This window comes from Onychomys torridus, chromosome 15 (genome assembly GCF_903995425.1).
Source record: "Onychomys torridus chromosome 15, mOncTor1.1, whole genome shotgun sequence".
Classification (NCBI taxonomy): domain Eukaryota; kingdom Metazoa; phylum Chordata; class Mammalia; order Rodentia; family Cricetidae; genus Onychomys; species Onychomys torridus.
This window is the reverse complement of record NC_050457.1, coordinates 72,135,014-72,152,639: the sequence shown is the minus strand read 5'-3', so window position 1 is coordinate 72,152,639 and position 17,626 is coordinate 72,135,014. Positions and strand designations below refer to the sequence as shown.

General features: G+C 45.3%; 1 protein-coding gene across 3 annotated transcripts in view; it reads left to right on the top strand.

Annotated features, from left to right (window-relative positions):
- Adcy2 (adenylate cyclase 2) overlaps positions 1-15,083 on the top strand; it is a 381,912-nt gene extending 366,829 nt beyond the window's left edge. For all 3 annotated transcript variants that reach the window (XM_036206713.1, XM_036206711.1, XM_036206714.1), the window contains 3 exons: positions 3,167-3,281; positions 8,291-8,415; positions 14,265-15,083. In XM_036206713.1, the coding sequence (XP_036062606.1) occupies positions 3,167-3,281; positions 8,291-8,415; positions 14,265-14,417 (393 nt within the window). In that variant the 3' untranslated portion in view covers positions 14,418-15,083. The remainder of the gene's footprint in view (positions 1-3,166; positions 3,282-8,290; positions 8,416-14,264) is intronic.
- The last annotated feature ends 2,543 nt before the right edge of the window (positions 15,084-17,626 follow it).

Below are 17,626 nucleotides of genomic sequence, written 5' to 3'. Positions count from 1 at the left end.
TGGTGAGGTAGCTCATTGGGTGAAAGTCCTTCTGCAAGCCAGGATTTGTATAAACATGGAAGGGAAGGACCAACTCCATTAAGTTCTCCACACATTCTCCTACATGCACATCATACACAGATGATGATGAGGATGGAGATGAGGATAATGAAGAAAGACACTACATTGTCACCAAGTTAACTGACAAGCTATTTCTTGGGTCCCATTGACACTGATTATTCTTTCAGAATTCTTTATAAGGATTTATGGTTGTTCTGGCTCGCTTTGTGTCAGCTTGGCACAGACAGGAGGGAGCAGTTGAGAAAATGCCTCCATAGGTTTATGACATTTCTTAATTAGTGATTAATGGGTAGAGGGCCCAGGCCACTGTGGCAGGTGCCATTTCTAGGCTGGTGGTCCTGGGTACTATGAGAAAGCAGGCTGAACAAGCCCACAAGCAGCACCCCTCCACGGTCTCTGCATCAGCTCCTGCCTCCAGCTTCCTGGCCTGTTTGAGTTCCTGTCCTGACTCCCTTCATTGATGAACAGTGATGTGGAAGTATAAGCCAAATAAAACTTTTCCTCCCCAATTTGCTATGGTCATGGTGTTTCATCACAGCAATAGCAACCCCAACTAAGACAATGGTGATAGTATTGTTTCATTTGTGTGTTTTTTCTAGAATAATTTTCAGCTGAGGAACTCAAATATTTCATAATGGTAAACTTAAACCCTCTTGTCCATTGGCACTCATAACACTGACTACGGTCATTCTCAATTTAGAACAATCCTCTCTCTGGCCCACCACTCCTTCCCCTAGGAGACATTTGCCAATATCCAGAGACAGTTTTGGGTCATTTGAAGTGGAGGTGGAGCATGCCATAAGCATTGGTGGGTGATGGCAGCAACAGAAACAAACACTGTGCAGTGCCCAGGACCAGCCCCAGGACAAGGGGTCCTTCTGCCCCATTAACAGAGCCCAGGTGTTTATGGTCTTTTGTTTGTGTTCTGACAAAGCTCCCCTGATGATCAGATGGCGGAGCTAGCCACTAGTTAACCATAGAGGCCAGGCAGTGGTGTGTAGATGTAACAATCTTGTTAAATAAGAAACACAGAGCCAATTGTGGAGTTAATAGCCAAGAGGTCAGAGCAATAGCTGAGAGCTGAAAAACCTTACCCTTCACTTCTGCTCTGTCTTTCCTCTCCACAAGAGAGCTACTTGCTGTCTCCTGTCTTTTATATGGACTTTCTGTTCTGCCTTCTCATTGGTTGTAAACCAGCCACATGACCTCCTCATCACTTCCTGTCTGTACAGACCTCCAGGTCTTCTATGGCTGGTATTGAGATTAAAGGCGTGTGTCTCCATGCTGGCTGTATCCTTGAACACACAGAGATCCACCTAGCTCTGCCTACCAAGTGCTGGGATTAAAAGCGTGCACCACCACCACCCAGCTTCTGCTATGGCTTGCTCTGACCCCAAGGCAACTTTATTAATATACAAATAAAATCACATTTCAGTACAAAAAAAATATCACCATAATGGTGGCACACACCTTTAATCCCAGCACTAGGGAGGAGGAAGCAGGAAGATCAGGAGTTCAAGGCCATCTTGAGCTACACAAGATTGAACTAGTTTAAAAGAGAAACAAAGCCAGGTGGTGGTGGTGCAGGCCTTTAATCTAAACTAAGGAGGTGGAGACAGGAATCTAAGGCTGGTTGAGACAGGCTCTCTCCCCGCATTCGGTCTGAGGATTCATAGAGGTAAGAAGTCTCTGGTGGCTGCTGCTCTGCTTCTCTGATCTTTCAGCTTTCACCCTTGGTGTCTGACTCTGGGTTTCTGTTCATAAGACTAATCAGGATCATGCTTCACCCAGGTGAGAGCCTGCTTTACTGAGGCACCTCTCCATTTTTCCAAGTTGAACGGCTGTGCTGATTCTTCAAATGGCCCTCTTGTCATGGTCCTCCCTCTGGTGGCTACGCCCTTGGTGACCTCCACTCCATTGCCTCGGATGCTGGTTTATGTTCCTTGTGTTCCCCCTCACTCCCCTAGAACCTCTGAGAGTCAGTTCATCTCCCTCATCCATGGAGAGATACCCAAGGCCATGTTATGTATGATACAGAGAGTGATCTGCCATAGTGATGGTTTGGGTTTTTTAAATAAGTAACTTTATTAAATATACAGCAAGAAAAAGTAAAAAATAGACATAACTTCTTATGAAATGTTTCATAAAACACTCAGGAGTGAGTGAAGGCAGGAGGCCCCATGTTAGTCTGCATGGGCTCCTAACAGACACCACAGACTGGTGGCTATGTGTGCTTGCTGCCTTATTCTGGAGCTGGAAGTTCAAAATCAAGAGGTTGCTGAGGCTGCTTTCTCCTGAGGCTTCTGTCCTGGGCTTATAGGTGGTGGCTTCTTTCTGAGTCATCACATGGCTGCCCCTCTGTGTGCCTCTGATGTCAGACTACTCTTACAGGAGTGTCCATCCCGTAGGTTAAGGCTCAACCTAATAACCTTGCTGAATGGCTTGCTTAAAGGTTTCTTTCCAAAGATAAGAAGTCACATTCTGAGGGACTGAGGTTAGGACTACCACACAAGACTCAGCCCTCAGCATGCCCACCTCGAGGCCTGAATAGAGAAAAGTAAGGAAGGAAAAGTCACCAAGGCTGGAGAAAGCTGCTGTGAGGTGGCAGCTGCCATCAGGTAAGGTGGGTGTACTCATGATGAGAACGACCTCTGTCATCAAAGTAGCCCTCTCATCTTCCAACAGCTCCCAGTGGTCATTCCCAGCTGGGAACCAGAGAAAGGCAAGGAGGGAGGGGCCCTTGGCTGAGCCAGACTGGATAAGGCCGGGTATGTGGACAATGAGGAGACAGCTCTCTTCAAAGCTTGCTGCTACTCGTGCTTAGTGGATAGAACAATGCAGAGCTGAGGTGGACAGTGTCTCTCAGCCATGGTACCTTCTCCTGAAGGTGCCTGGGATGCTGGGACAATGTGTTCCAGAAGTTCATGTCATGCTTTGGCCCCAACAGTGGACTCAGATAAAATATTTCCTTGAGATGAGATTTAATTTTTCTGCCGTGCCTCATAAAAATGTGAGCCCTCCCTTCGGGATGGGGCCCAGCTCATGACTGAGTGATGACGTCCTTCTGTGGTTCTAACCCTGTCTGGATGCCTTTGCTCTCTTTCAGGAGCCTGAGCGTCAGTATATGCACATAGGCACCATGGTGGAGTTTGCATATGCCCTAGTGGGGAAACTGGATGCCATCAATAAACACTCCTTCAACGATTTCAAACTGCGAGTGGGTATGTTGGGCAAAGTGATCTGAGCAACCACAAAGGCCTGGGATAAAGAATAAAGCTCCAGGAATCAGTGGGGATGCTGGTCCTGGTCAAGCTGAACACTCACAAATGCATCAGCGCAGTGAGGCTGGCCATATATGGCAGGGTGTGGGGAGGCTATGAGGCCCAGAATCGCTTTTATGTAGTTTGAAAAGAGACGTTCCCTATGGCTGAACTCAAGATGGAGCTGGATCTCAGTCCCCAGAGCTTCCAGCCAGCCAGATGAGGGTTTATCTAGCACAGCGATGTCATTGAATGTGCATCTTAGTACCAAGGGTGGTGGCATGTCCACACAATTCCAGCACTGAGGGTTAGATGCAGGAAGATTCAAGCATGGGGTTCAAGACCATCCTTGGCAGCTAAATAGCAATTCAAGGACAGCCTAAGCTACATGGAACTCTGTCTCAAAAAAAAACTCGAACTAAGTATACATGTTAGAATTACTGAATTCCAGTCCTGTGTTCATAGGGTCACAGTCTTCAAGAACACACAAAATGTGTGTCCCAGGTAGTTTTTCCAATTTTCTTCAATCTTGTGGAAATTTTTAGGAGTTAAAAAATAATAATAATAACTTGGAATTGACTGAGGAAAAAAAAAAACTTCTTGGTTTCTGAAAGTTTTTTTAACAAACTTTAAGTTGATATTTAGCATGTTCCATGATGACTTGCCTTTTCCAAAGTCTTACTTTTAAAAATCAGTGTTCGAAGCCATCAACTTAGCACACAGCTGGCCCATAATATATGCACGGTGTCTGCAGGAATTCATGATTTGTAAAAACTTCTTTGACAATTTTTTTTTTTTTTTTTTGCTTTCTTGGCAACACATTTTGCTTCTTCCGTTAGTCCACAGACAAGCAGTTCTTGTGTCAAGATCCATCTGTGTGGTTTATAACTTTTCTTCGAATTCAGATTTCTACTTTTGAGGGGGATGGTATCTGGATATCTGAAGCTATTTTCTTCCTTCTCTGTACATGTGACCTGAATTTTAAAAACTGATGGCAAATGAGATGCTCGTCTTTACACATACTGTTAGCTGTCAGCACCTAAGCAGGTTGTCCCTTACACTGTGTCACTTCTGTATGGGTGAGCCTTTATCTAGACTCTGCAAACACTAGAGTCAGGGGCAAAAGGACCAGGACACTGTCCTGTCAGCCAACAGTTCACACCAAACATGTCTCTTAAATCCTAGGGCAAAGCCTTCTTTATAGATATTCTTGACAGCCTGGAAAATTATGTCCTCAAACATTGATGCTACTGCTCTGTGGCTATAACAAAATCCCTGGATACTTTTATAAAGATATAAGGTTTCTGAAGCTCACAGTTTTGCAGGCTGATAGTGCAAGAGCAGAGGCTACCCATCCATGTGGCCCATCGTGAGGGTCTCATGGTTACATCACAGCATGGGGCAATAACATCATAGTAGTTGTATATGTTAAAGAGATCACATGGCAAATAAGAAAGCCAGAGAGAGACTAGAGGATTGGGCCTACCCTTTCTAGATCGATTAGAGTCTAGATAAAGGCTCACCCATACAGAAGTGACAGAGTGTAAGGGACAACCTGCTCAGATGCTGAGAGCTTACCTTTTGCAATAGCCCACACTCATGAGAGCTGAGTCTACCTGCACGGTGACATATTCACTAAGCCTGTCCTCTTGAAGGTCCCACCACCTTAACATCACCACCTCAACACCGAGCTTTCTACATGACAGAGTAACTTTTGCAAACATACATGAACAAAAATAACCCAGCCGTGTGACATGGGAAACAGGATGATTCTGTGTCTCTCACAAGTGCTATATCCAGAGTAGTCTCAGTGGTGAAAAGGATAAGGTGGTAGATTAGAGACACTGTGAACTTTTCTGCATCTTCACATATCTGGGGAAAAAAGCAGCAGGTTCATGGCTATAGCAAGATGTGGCTCACACAGGCCAGGAGGGCCACAGTAAATACCAGGTAGCTACAGACTAGGTGAAATCTACAGATAATGAACTTCAGGAACCAGCCAACCCCAACATATAGCTTTGAACACAATAGCCAGGAAGAGAGTGTCTACCCCTTGGAGCCTTGAGGAAGAGAAGCAGAAGCTCAGAGAAATGCACAGGAGCAGAAGCTAAGCTCCACAGAAACAGCATTAGACCACAGCCCTGCATGCTGAGCTAAAGGAAGAAGTCAGGCCTTGGTGTTTCCTGCACTTGCTCACTGGTGTGGTGAAGCGAAGCCATCCTGGCCCATGCTTTGCAGCCAAGTATCTCCATGGGCAGAGGAGAAGACCCTGAACTGTTATGTCTTCCAGCCACACAGGCGTTCCCTCTTCCACTGAGAAAGCTAGAAATCACCCAGTAAACCAATATGGACTGGTGAGGGGAGTGAGGATGTGATAGGAGACCAGTTGGTGCAGATTAGTCTTGGGAAAAGTAATTATTGGTCTAGATAGAAACTTTCTGAATTATTTTCAGCAGTGAATGACCTCCCTCAATGGGTAATTTGTTGAATTCCTTTCTTTTGATTATTGGATAACTTACATCTCTCCATTCAACATACCCATCAACCCTATAGTCATCTCTTAACCTGAGTTTCACTTGCCTTTGAGTCCCCCTTACCCATGTCCTCAAGCTCCCCTAACAGGTGCTTCTTGCCTAACTCAGCACAGAACCCTATCAAATGGCAGTTCACAGCAGGAACACAGAATAAAATTACCACAAAAAACAATGGTTCCAGCAAGAGCTAGGTACACTCTAGATGTAGCTTCTTCTGTATGACATGCCATAGAATCAAAATCCTAAATCATGCATACTCATCTTGCACCAAGGATAAATAACCTTTTGCTAGACATAACCAGTTGAGGCCCTGCCCATCCTCAAGAGCTGCTGTCCAAGCAAAAGTCTGACAGCCTGAAGAAATGCTGATAGATGAGGGATAGTATCTCAAGTCAGATATATCTGACCTAACTCCTGGATGCTCTGACCCTTGTGACAGAGATAGATGTATTATTTGAGCTGTAGAAGCGAGTTTTGTTGAATACACCATGAAAGCAAAGAGGAATTATTTCTCACCTCTCGTATCTGTAGGATTTAATGGAATAGTATTTGGATTTTGTTTCTGAGCCTAGATTCCCACTGCAAAAATCTATCACTAAAAATCCATCAGTAGGCAGGTCTGTAGTCAGAAATGACATCTCTCAGAAATGGTGAGGATGTTGGATACAGGAAAAAAAAATGTAACTGAGTGATCATAGAATCCTAGCAGCTGTTCCAATGCCCTCCCCTGCTCCACCCAAACACTTACTTACAGGTCTGTGTGTTTGAACTGAGTTTCCTAGCAAGAGATCAGCCTATACCTTCAAGTGCACTGAGAAGATTACAGGGCTCCTGTCAGTTACAGACATTGGTCTGAGTCTTGACTCACTGGCTTCTGATAGTAGGTGCCATGGGCGTGGTCCACCCCTAGCCAAGACACACTGTGACCCCAATCAAGCAGTAGGTGGAGTTTATAATTACAGCTGATCAAAAAGGGACCACAGTAGAAGCACTGTCACCGTCATTGATCGTGGTGTCCAAGAATACCTTATTATCTAGGGAAGTAATGCATAAAGCCCATATTCTCCAAGATTCTCACAAATCCTTTGTGCCTCAGCAAGGACTGGGCCAGCTGGATCAGAAAAAGAACACTATGAAATTCTCCACAACTGTTGTGGTTTGTCTTCTTAGAGACTCGGTTAGAGGGGAGTCTTCCACCGAAGCAGGATGAAATTCCTCACTCTGATGAGCAAAGAAACCAAGGGTTTAGCTTCAACAGAACCAGAACCCAAATGGCTTGGAGGTCGGCCATTTGTGTCACTTCCTGGCATAGGACAACATTAGCAGCCCCGCTCTCCTACAGTCTCAGAGTTCACAGGATCCCATCTACTTCTAAATGCCAGTATACATATACATACATACATGTACATATACATATACATATACATATATATATATATGTATATATATATATATATCCAGTTGTATATATTAAGCTCCAATAACTTTTTAAATCCCCAAATTTGAGTTCCAGAAGTAGTGCCAGTGAATAGAATCCATTGGAAAAGTTTAGCAAAATAAATCACCATCAAGAACATGTTCAGAAGCAAAGAGTCCATGTGGGTAAGGAAACTTGTGGTAGAGACAAAAGAGATGTGTTATTGGGGGTCCCAGAAGCCACACCTGGCTTGCACTCTGCCTCCTGCCTCTATGATGGCACCTGCCTCTGCTTCCTCACCCACAAAACAGCAATGACAGTGGCCTGACCCACCTGCTAGGGCTGTCATGACAGCTGGAGAAGAATTTATGTGTGGGAAGCACTAGCGGTATTTCATGGAAGCCACAGGTGCTGCACTAGTGTGGCTCTGGTGGCCACTGTGCTTGTCATGTTGGCAAAAGGGTGCTAAGGTACACTGAGTTCATCCACTCAGGATACACAGTTAGAATGTGAGTATTTGGAAATTCACATCAACTCTTTTGGGCATGGTAGCTCACACCTTTAAGACAAGATCTTGACAGGAGGATTTGAAATTTGAAGTCAGACTGAACTACAAGATGAGATCCTGTCTCCAAAAGAAAACAAAAACAAGACAAAACTCACATAATTATGAACTTTGCAAGAGTCTTGTGATGGTCTCTCACCAGGATTGTTTTGAAACATCAAGAAAAACAATTTTTCATAATGCTTAGTTTTTTGAGGCATGCCCTCTTATAACAGAGGAGGGACAACATCATTGCAAACGTGGGTGGAGATCTAAAAGGAACACTAACGGACACAGGCACTGTAGCATCTTGAGATGGTAAAGCTGGAGCTGCTCTAAATTCTGATGTGTGGAGTCCATGGGTTTGGTTAAGATCTGTTTAATCATGATGTCTCAAGCATGGTTTAGAAAGCTCTCTAACTTAGGACACTTGCTGCAATCAGAATCCTGCTAACCTAGCTCTAACATGTTGCAGGTATCAATCATGGACCTGTAATAGCCGGTGTCATAGGAGCTCAGAAGCCACAATATGACATCTGGGGCAACACTGTCAATGTTGCCAGCAGGATGGACAGTACCGGGGTCCTGGACAAAATACAGGTAACCATTCTCTTCTCAGCTACCCTTGGTTCTCTTGGGAACCATCAATGAGTACAATAATCACAAATTAAAACAAAAATTTAGATAGGTAAACTTTGAGTTTCCTTAAACCCTTTATAGGGAAAATGTTAGTTTTTGCATTAACTGTTAGGAATGACACCAACCAGATTCTCATGATGCAATGGCCGTGGGCCTTACAAAGACAATCCTCTGACCAGAAGTGACCTGCATGGCAGGGTGGTGGCCCAGAGCCCTGGGTGCCTGAGAGGTGCCTTCCTGAACTGTTCCCTTTTCTGACCCTGTCACACACATGAAGACTTTGTAGGGAGGTCTGCAGCTCAAAGCTCAGGTAACCCTGACTTCCTGGAAGAGAGAGTGTAGAATTAGAAAAAAAAAAGAAGAAAGAAAGAAAAAGAAAGAAAGAAAGATGAAGACTGGGAAGTGGGAAGAGGTGAGAGCAGGATTGACATGAAAGGACCGGATGAAACCAGCCTAGCATGGTATTCCAAGAGCTCTAAATGACCCCAGATCTCTACAATCCACCCAAGGAAGAGAAAGACAACATTTAGCAAATTAAAGCAACAACTGGAAAAAACTAAAATCATTTCATGTTAATATTCCCGCAGCTCATTAAATCAATTTCAGCCGTGGTTAAAGTCACTCTAATTAGAAGAGCACTAATCATATTCTAGAAAGAAAAAAAAGAGTATAAATTGCTGGAAAGATAATGAGGGAAAAACAAAACAAAACCTGTTCTAGGAAATGTGATGAACTTTCTCCAGTTCTGTAGCTGAGCAGCAGTCAGTGTGGGGTGGAAGGACAACCCAGTGAAGACAGCACAAAAGATGGGGTGGAGGCTTTTAAGAAGGCGGGTGTGTCGTCTAGAGCTGGCATTTTAGCTCACTCAGTTCCTGGCTCCGCTCATGTGCTGAGCTATGGCTGGAGCAGGGAACATGTTTGTCACCAAGCACCCTCACACTGGGGGACAGCGTCACTTGGGAGACAACAGGCACACTGTGGTCATCACAGCTCTGTGGTCCCAGGTATGGCAGTATCATGAAAGAGGACCTGTTTTTGAACCATGATGACTTTGGCAGGATGCAAAGTGAGCAGACAGATCAGAAAGGGAAGCTGATTCAAGGCTACTATCAAACACTGTTTTGGGGTGCTGATCCCAAATCGCATTCCTAAATGATTTTAACGTTGCCTCTTCAGTGGAGGGCTGGGATGCTACAATAGCTTTGGACTCTAGGTGCTTTGGACCTGTACTTCCTCTTTCCCAAGCAACACCAGAAATGTAACCATCACTTGAATGATGATGTACAAAGGTTAAGAACTTTGTTCTGCATTCTAGCCTTGTGTGGAGACCTTGGTCCCAAGCTACCCGAAAGAGTCGGGAGGGGTTGTTAGTCCTTCCATGAGATCGTGGGCTTCTCCCTCTCGGGAGACCCTCAGAGCAGGTGTTTGCAGACACTTCAGAGAGCATGATGGTGCTGGCCTGCCTGATCTACTATATGTCTTTCACTCCTTCTTTTCTTTATCCCCACTTTGGCTGTTGGCCTTTGTGAAAATGGGCAACGCCCACAAGACAGAGGCAGTGGAGAAAAGGTATGGAGTCACTGAGAGGAGAGAAGGAAAGGTGGGTGTGGGCATGGATAGAGAGTGACCCACGGAGGAGGAAAACAGTCCTTTGTCATTTTTGGAAGAAAATTAATAGCACAGGCCTGTGCAGAAGGGAACACAGGGGGCTGCTGTCCATTCTAACATTTGAAATAAGGAAGATCTAAGAAACAGCAGAATAACAACAAAGGAAGACAAGTCTGCCTTTCTATATATTTTTATTTTTTTAATTATATATGTGTAAAAATCTGGGATGGGGCAATGTGGATATGACCTTGTAAGTGAAAGTGCCAGCAGAGCCAGAGATGCCTGATTCCCCTGCACCTGGAGTTACAGGTGATTGTGAGCCACGTGATGTGGGATGCTGGGAATCAAGGTTGTGTTCTGTAAAAGCAGCGTGTGCTCTTAACCGTGGAGCAATCTCTTCAGCCCTGGCATTATGTTTTTAACCTACATCCTTTTACACCTTCACACAATGTCTGTAGAATGAGAAGCGTGTTCCCAAGGTTTAGATGCAGGTTTAAATGTATTTATAGCAAAATTAGTTTTGTGCCATGATAGGGAAATTTTGTTTAAATTGTACATGGAGAATATCTTCTTTATTCCCATCGTCAACCCTGTGTCCAAATCACTTCATGTCTTTTGATTAAACTATAGTAGTTTTATTTTATTTTATACTAGACAAAGCCTCTCTGAAGCCTTCCATCACAGGAGCATGTCATACCACAATTACTGTTTGTCCCTCACAGACAAATAGAGAGATTTCCTCTAGAGTTGGGACACCTATGCCTTATGGTTCTTACTTGCCTTCTTCAGAATTTGTTTCACTACTAGAGATTAGTGAGAACCTTCTGTCTTCAAAAGATCCAACCAGTGAGCTAATCACCAGTCCCCCAGAATTCATGTGCCTGCTCAATCATAGTGTCCAGCATCTGAGATGAGGTGCTAAGCTCCCCAGCTGACAAAGAAGTGTGTACACACATGATTGTATATGTGTTTGCATGTGCATGTGTTCTTGTGCATGTGTGCTTCTGTGTATGTGCATGCATGTGTATTTGTTCAAGTTTACATCTGCATGTGTGTCTTTGCATACATATTCATTCACATGTGTTTTAAATGTGTGTGCATACATGTGCATATGGGCTTGCATTGTATGTGTATATGTGTATCTAACATGAGTCTATATGTGTGTGCATCCATCTATGTTTTTCATGTTTGTGTCCATACATGCATATATTTGTGTTCAACTTCCCCTACCTCATTCTCAAAAATAAGTGGTCTCACATCTTATCCCAGCTATGTCTTGTTATGAAGGGCAATTCCAGCTATATGGCAAATTTGCATGAAAATCACTAGACATACATAGTAGGCATTTTCATCTTTGTCCCTTGTAAGATTTGATAACTCCCTGTGCTGTGTGCCTCAGCTGGGATAAGGCCCTCAAATGACCCTGCCTGCTAGAATTTCATAGTGTTGTCTTGCATGTGCCAGAAAAGAAAGAAAAGCATTCTTCTGTCATCAGGAAGAGGGTTTTTTGTGGGGTATTTACCCACCAATCCCACAGCTCCCCAGAGTTTTCTTGAGTGTGAGCAGCAGGAAATATTAGATAGAAGGATTTATAGTGTGGAGATAAACAGATAAAAAATAAGGACAGCCTCAAGAGGTCCCAGAACCTATTCCAATGGGCCCCCGACTGTCTCTGCCCCAGGGTATTTATAGAGAAGCCAAGGGGGTGGAGCAAAAGCCCTCCTCCCACAGCACAGCCAAGTGCAGACCATTTCAGACACCTGCACTCAGGCCCATGGCCCTAATCATCCTCTATGCGGATCTGCTGGGTAAAGCCTAAAAACGAGCTCCCACAGTTTTTATTCACCCTGTTCTCACTCACCTGCCTGGCATAGCATTCTGTCCTGTTCAGCCCACCTTGAGTCTATTACCAAGGCTATTCTAAAGGACAGCTTTGACGTTGGTGTGTAATGAATGGAGCAAATGCTGTGTTTCAGGGCTCCCCTCCTTTCACTAGATTCAATTGGTCGGACACTAGTTCTTGTTAATTGAGCAACAGTCCAATGGAGAGAAGGCAGAGGTAAAGAAGGAAGGCAATGAGATGACAAAACCAAGTCCTCCAGCTGGCCACGGCCACGGCAACAGAGGCAGCTGGCCATGCTCACAAGATCCAAGTCAAGTAACCTTTGCTCATGCCACACCCCCTCTTCCTGGGAGGCCGAGACTGGCTCCTCTGATGGGGGCTGGGGCTGGCCACCAAGAGAGGAGTGATCCAATATCTGAGCAGCAGAGTCCAGCTATGCTTCCATAGCACCAAGGCTTCTAGTGCTTTCTGCATGAGTGCTGTTAGCCAATGCCAAGGGATGCTGGCAATCTTGGACAACATGGAGCTTCCTTTTAGGTGAAGAAGGAACACCAAGCCCCTACCAAGGACACCTTTTCCACTTCTGGAAAACATGTGTTCCCTCTCCGTTTCTGGGATGTTCAGAACTGGATGGTTCCTTAAAATATGCTTTACTAGTCTCCTGGAAAAATTAAAGTCCTTGGTGTAGACCTCAAGAACAATAGGCTGTAAGTCCCCACCAGTCACTGTGGACATGTCAGTGTCCTGTGTGACTCTGCAGGACTTTGGGACTAACACTCATGTGACCCAGTACATCCCCACAGACTGACTGAGGAGGAACTAGAGCAGGTCTCTGTAGAAACAGAGAAAGTTTGCAGCCTGCTGCTTGTGCTGACTCAGAAACTGATGTGGGTGCTAGGCAGGCTTCCTTCTGGGGATGCAGCTTGCTCTCATCCAAAAGCTGCTCCTCTCTACTTAGATCCCAAATGCGACAGAGGGGAATGTTATGATTGAAAATTTCATATATTATTCTCTTCCAGTTTCATATTCTCTTCCTTTTTTTACGCCCATGGGATCCAGTCATGCTTCTAACATGTGCATGAGTGTATGGTCATCTACTGGAGCACAGCTGGCCTCTCCAGGGCCACATACCTGAAGGAATCTGACTCTCCCTCCCCTAACAACCACAGTTGCCAATATCTCTTCAGCTAAGGGATGGAACACCACTCTATTTCCCTCCTCCATTCTGGAATGTTGGGTGCCTTGATCCCATGCAGGTCTCTCTCATAGATGCAGACACTGCACCCCCACATTCATATGTGCAGCTGCCCCCTTGTGTCCAGAGAACACTGTCTCACTGCACTCATCTACTGCCCCTGGCCAGTGCAGTCTTTCCATCTACTCCTCAGTGGTGAGCCCTGAGCCCTGGGGCAGGAGGTATGATACAGAGATGCCATATAGAGCTGAGCAGTTCACAGTCTCCTACTCTCTGCATGTCTCCCAGTTGCAAGTCTCTGTGTCAATTGTCATCTACTTAAAAAAGAGACTTCTGTCATGAAGGTTGAGAGACACATTAATTCATTGGCAGAATGATAAGAAGTGGGGAGCAATTTATACTATATCCATTTAGCAGAATAATAGTATTAGGTCCTCCCCTGGATCTATGACCTAGTCAACCATGGATGGGTATGTGGCACAGTTTAATGGTACCACATGTGACTTCTGCCTTGTGGTTCATGTAGTAGTAGGCATGCCTTGCCAGGTCAGTCATTGTAGATTGGACTGTTCATTTCTTAGTAGGATTGTTGATTGGTTTTTCTCCACTAGTATCATGCCCAGCTAACCCATAGGGATGAGGCTTCCAGGTCTGGACCAAGTTCTGGAGGGTAACTAAGAGCAATGACAATAGTTTGTAATGTTTTCTACAGGACCCCTCTGACCACCAATTCAAAAAGACATGACCCTACCTGGCATCAGGCCTTTAGTTGATAGTCCACGGTGTCTGGGAGAAGTAATGTCACCCACCCCATCATTACAGAGTAACTCCATTTAAACTCCAAAGTCTGTATAGGCTCTAGGAGGTGTCTATACTAGGGTATTTAGTGTTAGTTACCCCTCCCCCATAGCCATTGGTGTCTTAACTTTGGATATTCCTTAGCAGTTTAGGCTCTTTCCATTTTTTTTTCATACCAGCAGTAAATTAAACATTATTGACTTTAACGTTTTCTGGTAGATTTCTTTTTCTATTAATTTTTCAGGAATGGAATTCTTGAAGCAGGGAACAGGAAGGCTCTTTGACTCTATCTGAAGTGGGCTGCACTGACTTGGGGAGTAATCCCTTTATGTCTGTTCCCTTTATGTCTGTTTCTGTGGCCCACAGGTGACCGAGGAGACCAGCCTCATCCTGCAGACGCTCGGCTACACGTGCACATGTCGAGGCATCATCAACGTGAAGGGAAAGGGGGACCTGAAGACGTATTTTGTAAACACAGAGATGTCAAGGTCCCTTTCTCAGAGCAACTTGGCATCCTGAGAAGCTATCCCTTCCTGGCAAGAAGAGCGTACTTGCAGGAAGGTACCACGCACTTTCTGGCTGCAGCCTTTGTCCCTCGTTTTGATGTACGTGCCCTGTCCCATCCTCCGGAGCCCTTGCAGACTAGTTCCTGTGACCCAGTGGCACACTGTTTGGTGTCTGCCTGTGCCCGGATTGTCCTGCCACTTGCACTGTGCATACTCCTAAGCAAAAGGAGGAGAGAATGTGTCCTAGAAGGAGAGCATTTAAAGAAGCGAGGAGAAGAGAGGTGAAATGAACACAAATTCTTAAGGCAATAAAACTGGGGGGCTGTATATTATCTTCTGGTGCATGTTCTTCTCTGAAAAATATGGTAGGCTCGTAACTGCATCCCTAGTCTGATATTCAAACACACAGTATTTGTGAAGAAGTTGATCCTGTCACCCAACATGGAGTCTGTGCTCACCCACCCACGTCTTGTTGCCAGTGGTCATGCGTGGGCCTCAGCTGGGGCTCTCGGCCCTTGTCGTCTTGCTCTGTTGTCTTGTGGCAGCAGCACATTGCCATCCGTCACCAGAATTAGTCCTCACAGCCTAGGACCAGTTTTGTACCAGACTCGTGTGATGTCTTGATTCCATTTGTCTTTTGTAAAGGTTAATTCATTAAAGTTTTATGTACTTTGGTTTATAGTGCCGCATCTGTTCTTTTCCTCTTTTCTTTTTCTCCCGTGATACGGTCCAGAATGAAAGTTTGTTTTCCATCTCTCGCCCTTTTCGGAAACAGCCTAGATGGTAGGACTGAGATATACCCTTGCCTGATGGAGACAGGGACAACGTTAAGGATACAGTAAATTGTGAAGTGGTTTTCTGGGAGGAAAGAATCTGTGTCCAGCATATCTTGACGATCTGATTTTCACTTTGCTGTCTTTCGAGAACAATTTAAATAGTAAAAGGTCAGTACAAGCCTCCAAGCCCTTTGTGCCTACTGGACCCTTGTGGAGGGCAGTACCTTGCCAGGGCTTGCAGAAGCAAACAGCAAAAGTATTGGGAACCAGCTGTGTAAATCAGGTGCCAGGATAGCCTGAACTAGCCGAGAGGCTTTGCTAAGCTTACAAGCTGCCTGTTATGTCTGAGGAAGCTGAAGAAGACACGGACACAGTGTCGGTGCTAAATCCAACTCTGAAGTTGCTTGGGCTTGACTAGTTTTTCTTTTCTCTTTTAACATAAAAAAAAAATTACACTTTGTCAAATGATGAAAAAGAGAGCAGTCGTGCATTTAAAAAAAATGTTTAAAAGAATTTTTTAAAAAACTGCAAACAACAGGCTGGTTGAGCAAACTTGATTCCTCCTTTAGTTCAAAGCAGGTATCTGGAGGAGGCAGAGGACCCACACAGGCTACCAGGAGCCAGTTGATTAGTGGACACCCAGACGTGAAGCACGAACAAACCTCCAGTTCGACTCCTGGCTCTGATTTTTACTAGCTGCATGCCTTGGAGCACATCTCTTAATTCCTCTTAGGAGTATTTTCCTCCTTGCAAGCTCATGGGATCCAGTTGTGATTAAATGAGCTAATGACTTCGAGGGAGCTTGGCAGTACCCAGCATGCTCTCACCAGCATGTTCACAGCATGCACACGGCTGCCGTGCCAGGACCGCGACCCAGAACCCTCCTTCACCACACAAGTGTGACTACAGCATGGCCGGCCTTTCAATCTTCTGCCTCAGTCAGGTATCTTGGGATCCTGTAATCACGCACGGTATTGGCTTCACTACAGGTAAATCTCCAAATGGTACTTGAAAGGAGACGTGATGTTGGGGCATTCCTCCTCCCTCTAACCAAAATCTGGGCTGGCATGCCGGAGGTGCCAGTGAGTTCAGCCATCTGCAGAAGTGTGTTGTGTCTTCCCTCCTTTGCGTCTCGGACCCCAGGCTGTTCTAGGCCACCATGCCCGGGAAAATGGCCACTTGTGCGATTCATCAAGTTTCCTCAAACACCACCCCCCACACCCCGAGAGACAGTGGACAGGGCATTGTGGAGAAAGGAACCTGGGAGGGTGGAAGCCAGAGCTAAGTGACCTGTTTGGAGCATCAATAAAATTTTGACAGCAGCTAAGGTCATTGTCAACGGGTGCCTTACACAGCTCTGGCTCATCCTGGCCTCTCGGTGGGATCTCAGACAGAATATTCTCAGCCCAAACCTGAACCGCTGAAGAACAATTCTGGCGCAGCCCACATTTACAAATTCCCCAGTGACTGCATTCCACGTGTTGCATTGAAACACTTCCCAAGTGATTCGGATCACCTTCCCAATTTGAGACTCTGTCAGTTTCAATTAGAAATGTGGAGACAGGTGCAGAGACATGCAGCCTATGGCCCCCAGTCTGGCAGCTGCTCTGTGGCGAAGGCACCGCTCTGAGGTTGGAAAACTGTTTTATCAAATCGGAAGCAGCCAGTCCTGACATGAGCTTCTTGACTGATGAGAAACAAAAGCATCCTTAGAAACCTGCAAATCAGAGGGATTACAGAGACCAGCAGCAGCCCCTTCTCAAGTGCCACCCACACCCCTCACCTTTTAGTCCTGTGAGAAGCCTAGTTCCTAAGTCTCACGCTTCAGTGTGGCTGGCTGGAGATGGCTGAGGTCAATCCCCAGTGTTCTCTTTGACTCCTTAATGAGCTGCTGGACGGCAGCAATCATCGCATCTCCTCAGCCTTCCTTTGCTTCTTCATCAACACACACATGCAGGAACCAACATCCAACAGTGGTAGGGATTTGATAAGTGGAAACATGTTCTATTGACATGGGTGTGTACTCTCCAGGCTAGAGACATGGCTCAGCAGTTTGACACCAGTCACTGCTCCTGTGGAGCCCCCAAGTTCATTTCCCAGCATCCGTGTCTGGTGGTTACAGCTGCCTGTAAGTCAGGCTTCAGGAGATATGACATTCTCTTCTGTCCTCAGCAGCCACTAGATGCTATGCACATCATCCACATACACACATACTCATAATTTAAAAGAAATTTAAAAAATAATGTCTTCCCTTAAGAGGTCTGTAACTGGCTGTCATGGTATGTTTCTCAGGTCCCGCCCAGCCCTGCAGTCCTACAGCCGCTTATAAAATAATCATTCAGAGGCTTAATATTACTTATAAACTGTATGGCCTATGGCAGGCTTCCTGCTAGCTAGCTCTTTGCTTCTCTTTGGGCAACGGCTAGGCATCTCCCCCTACTCTCCT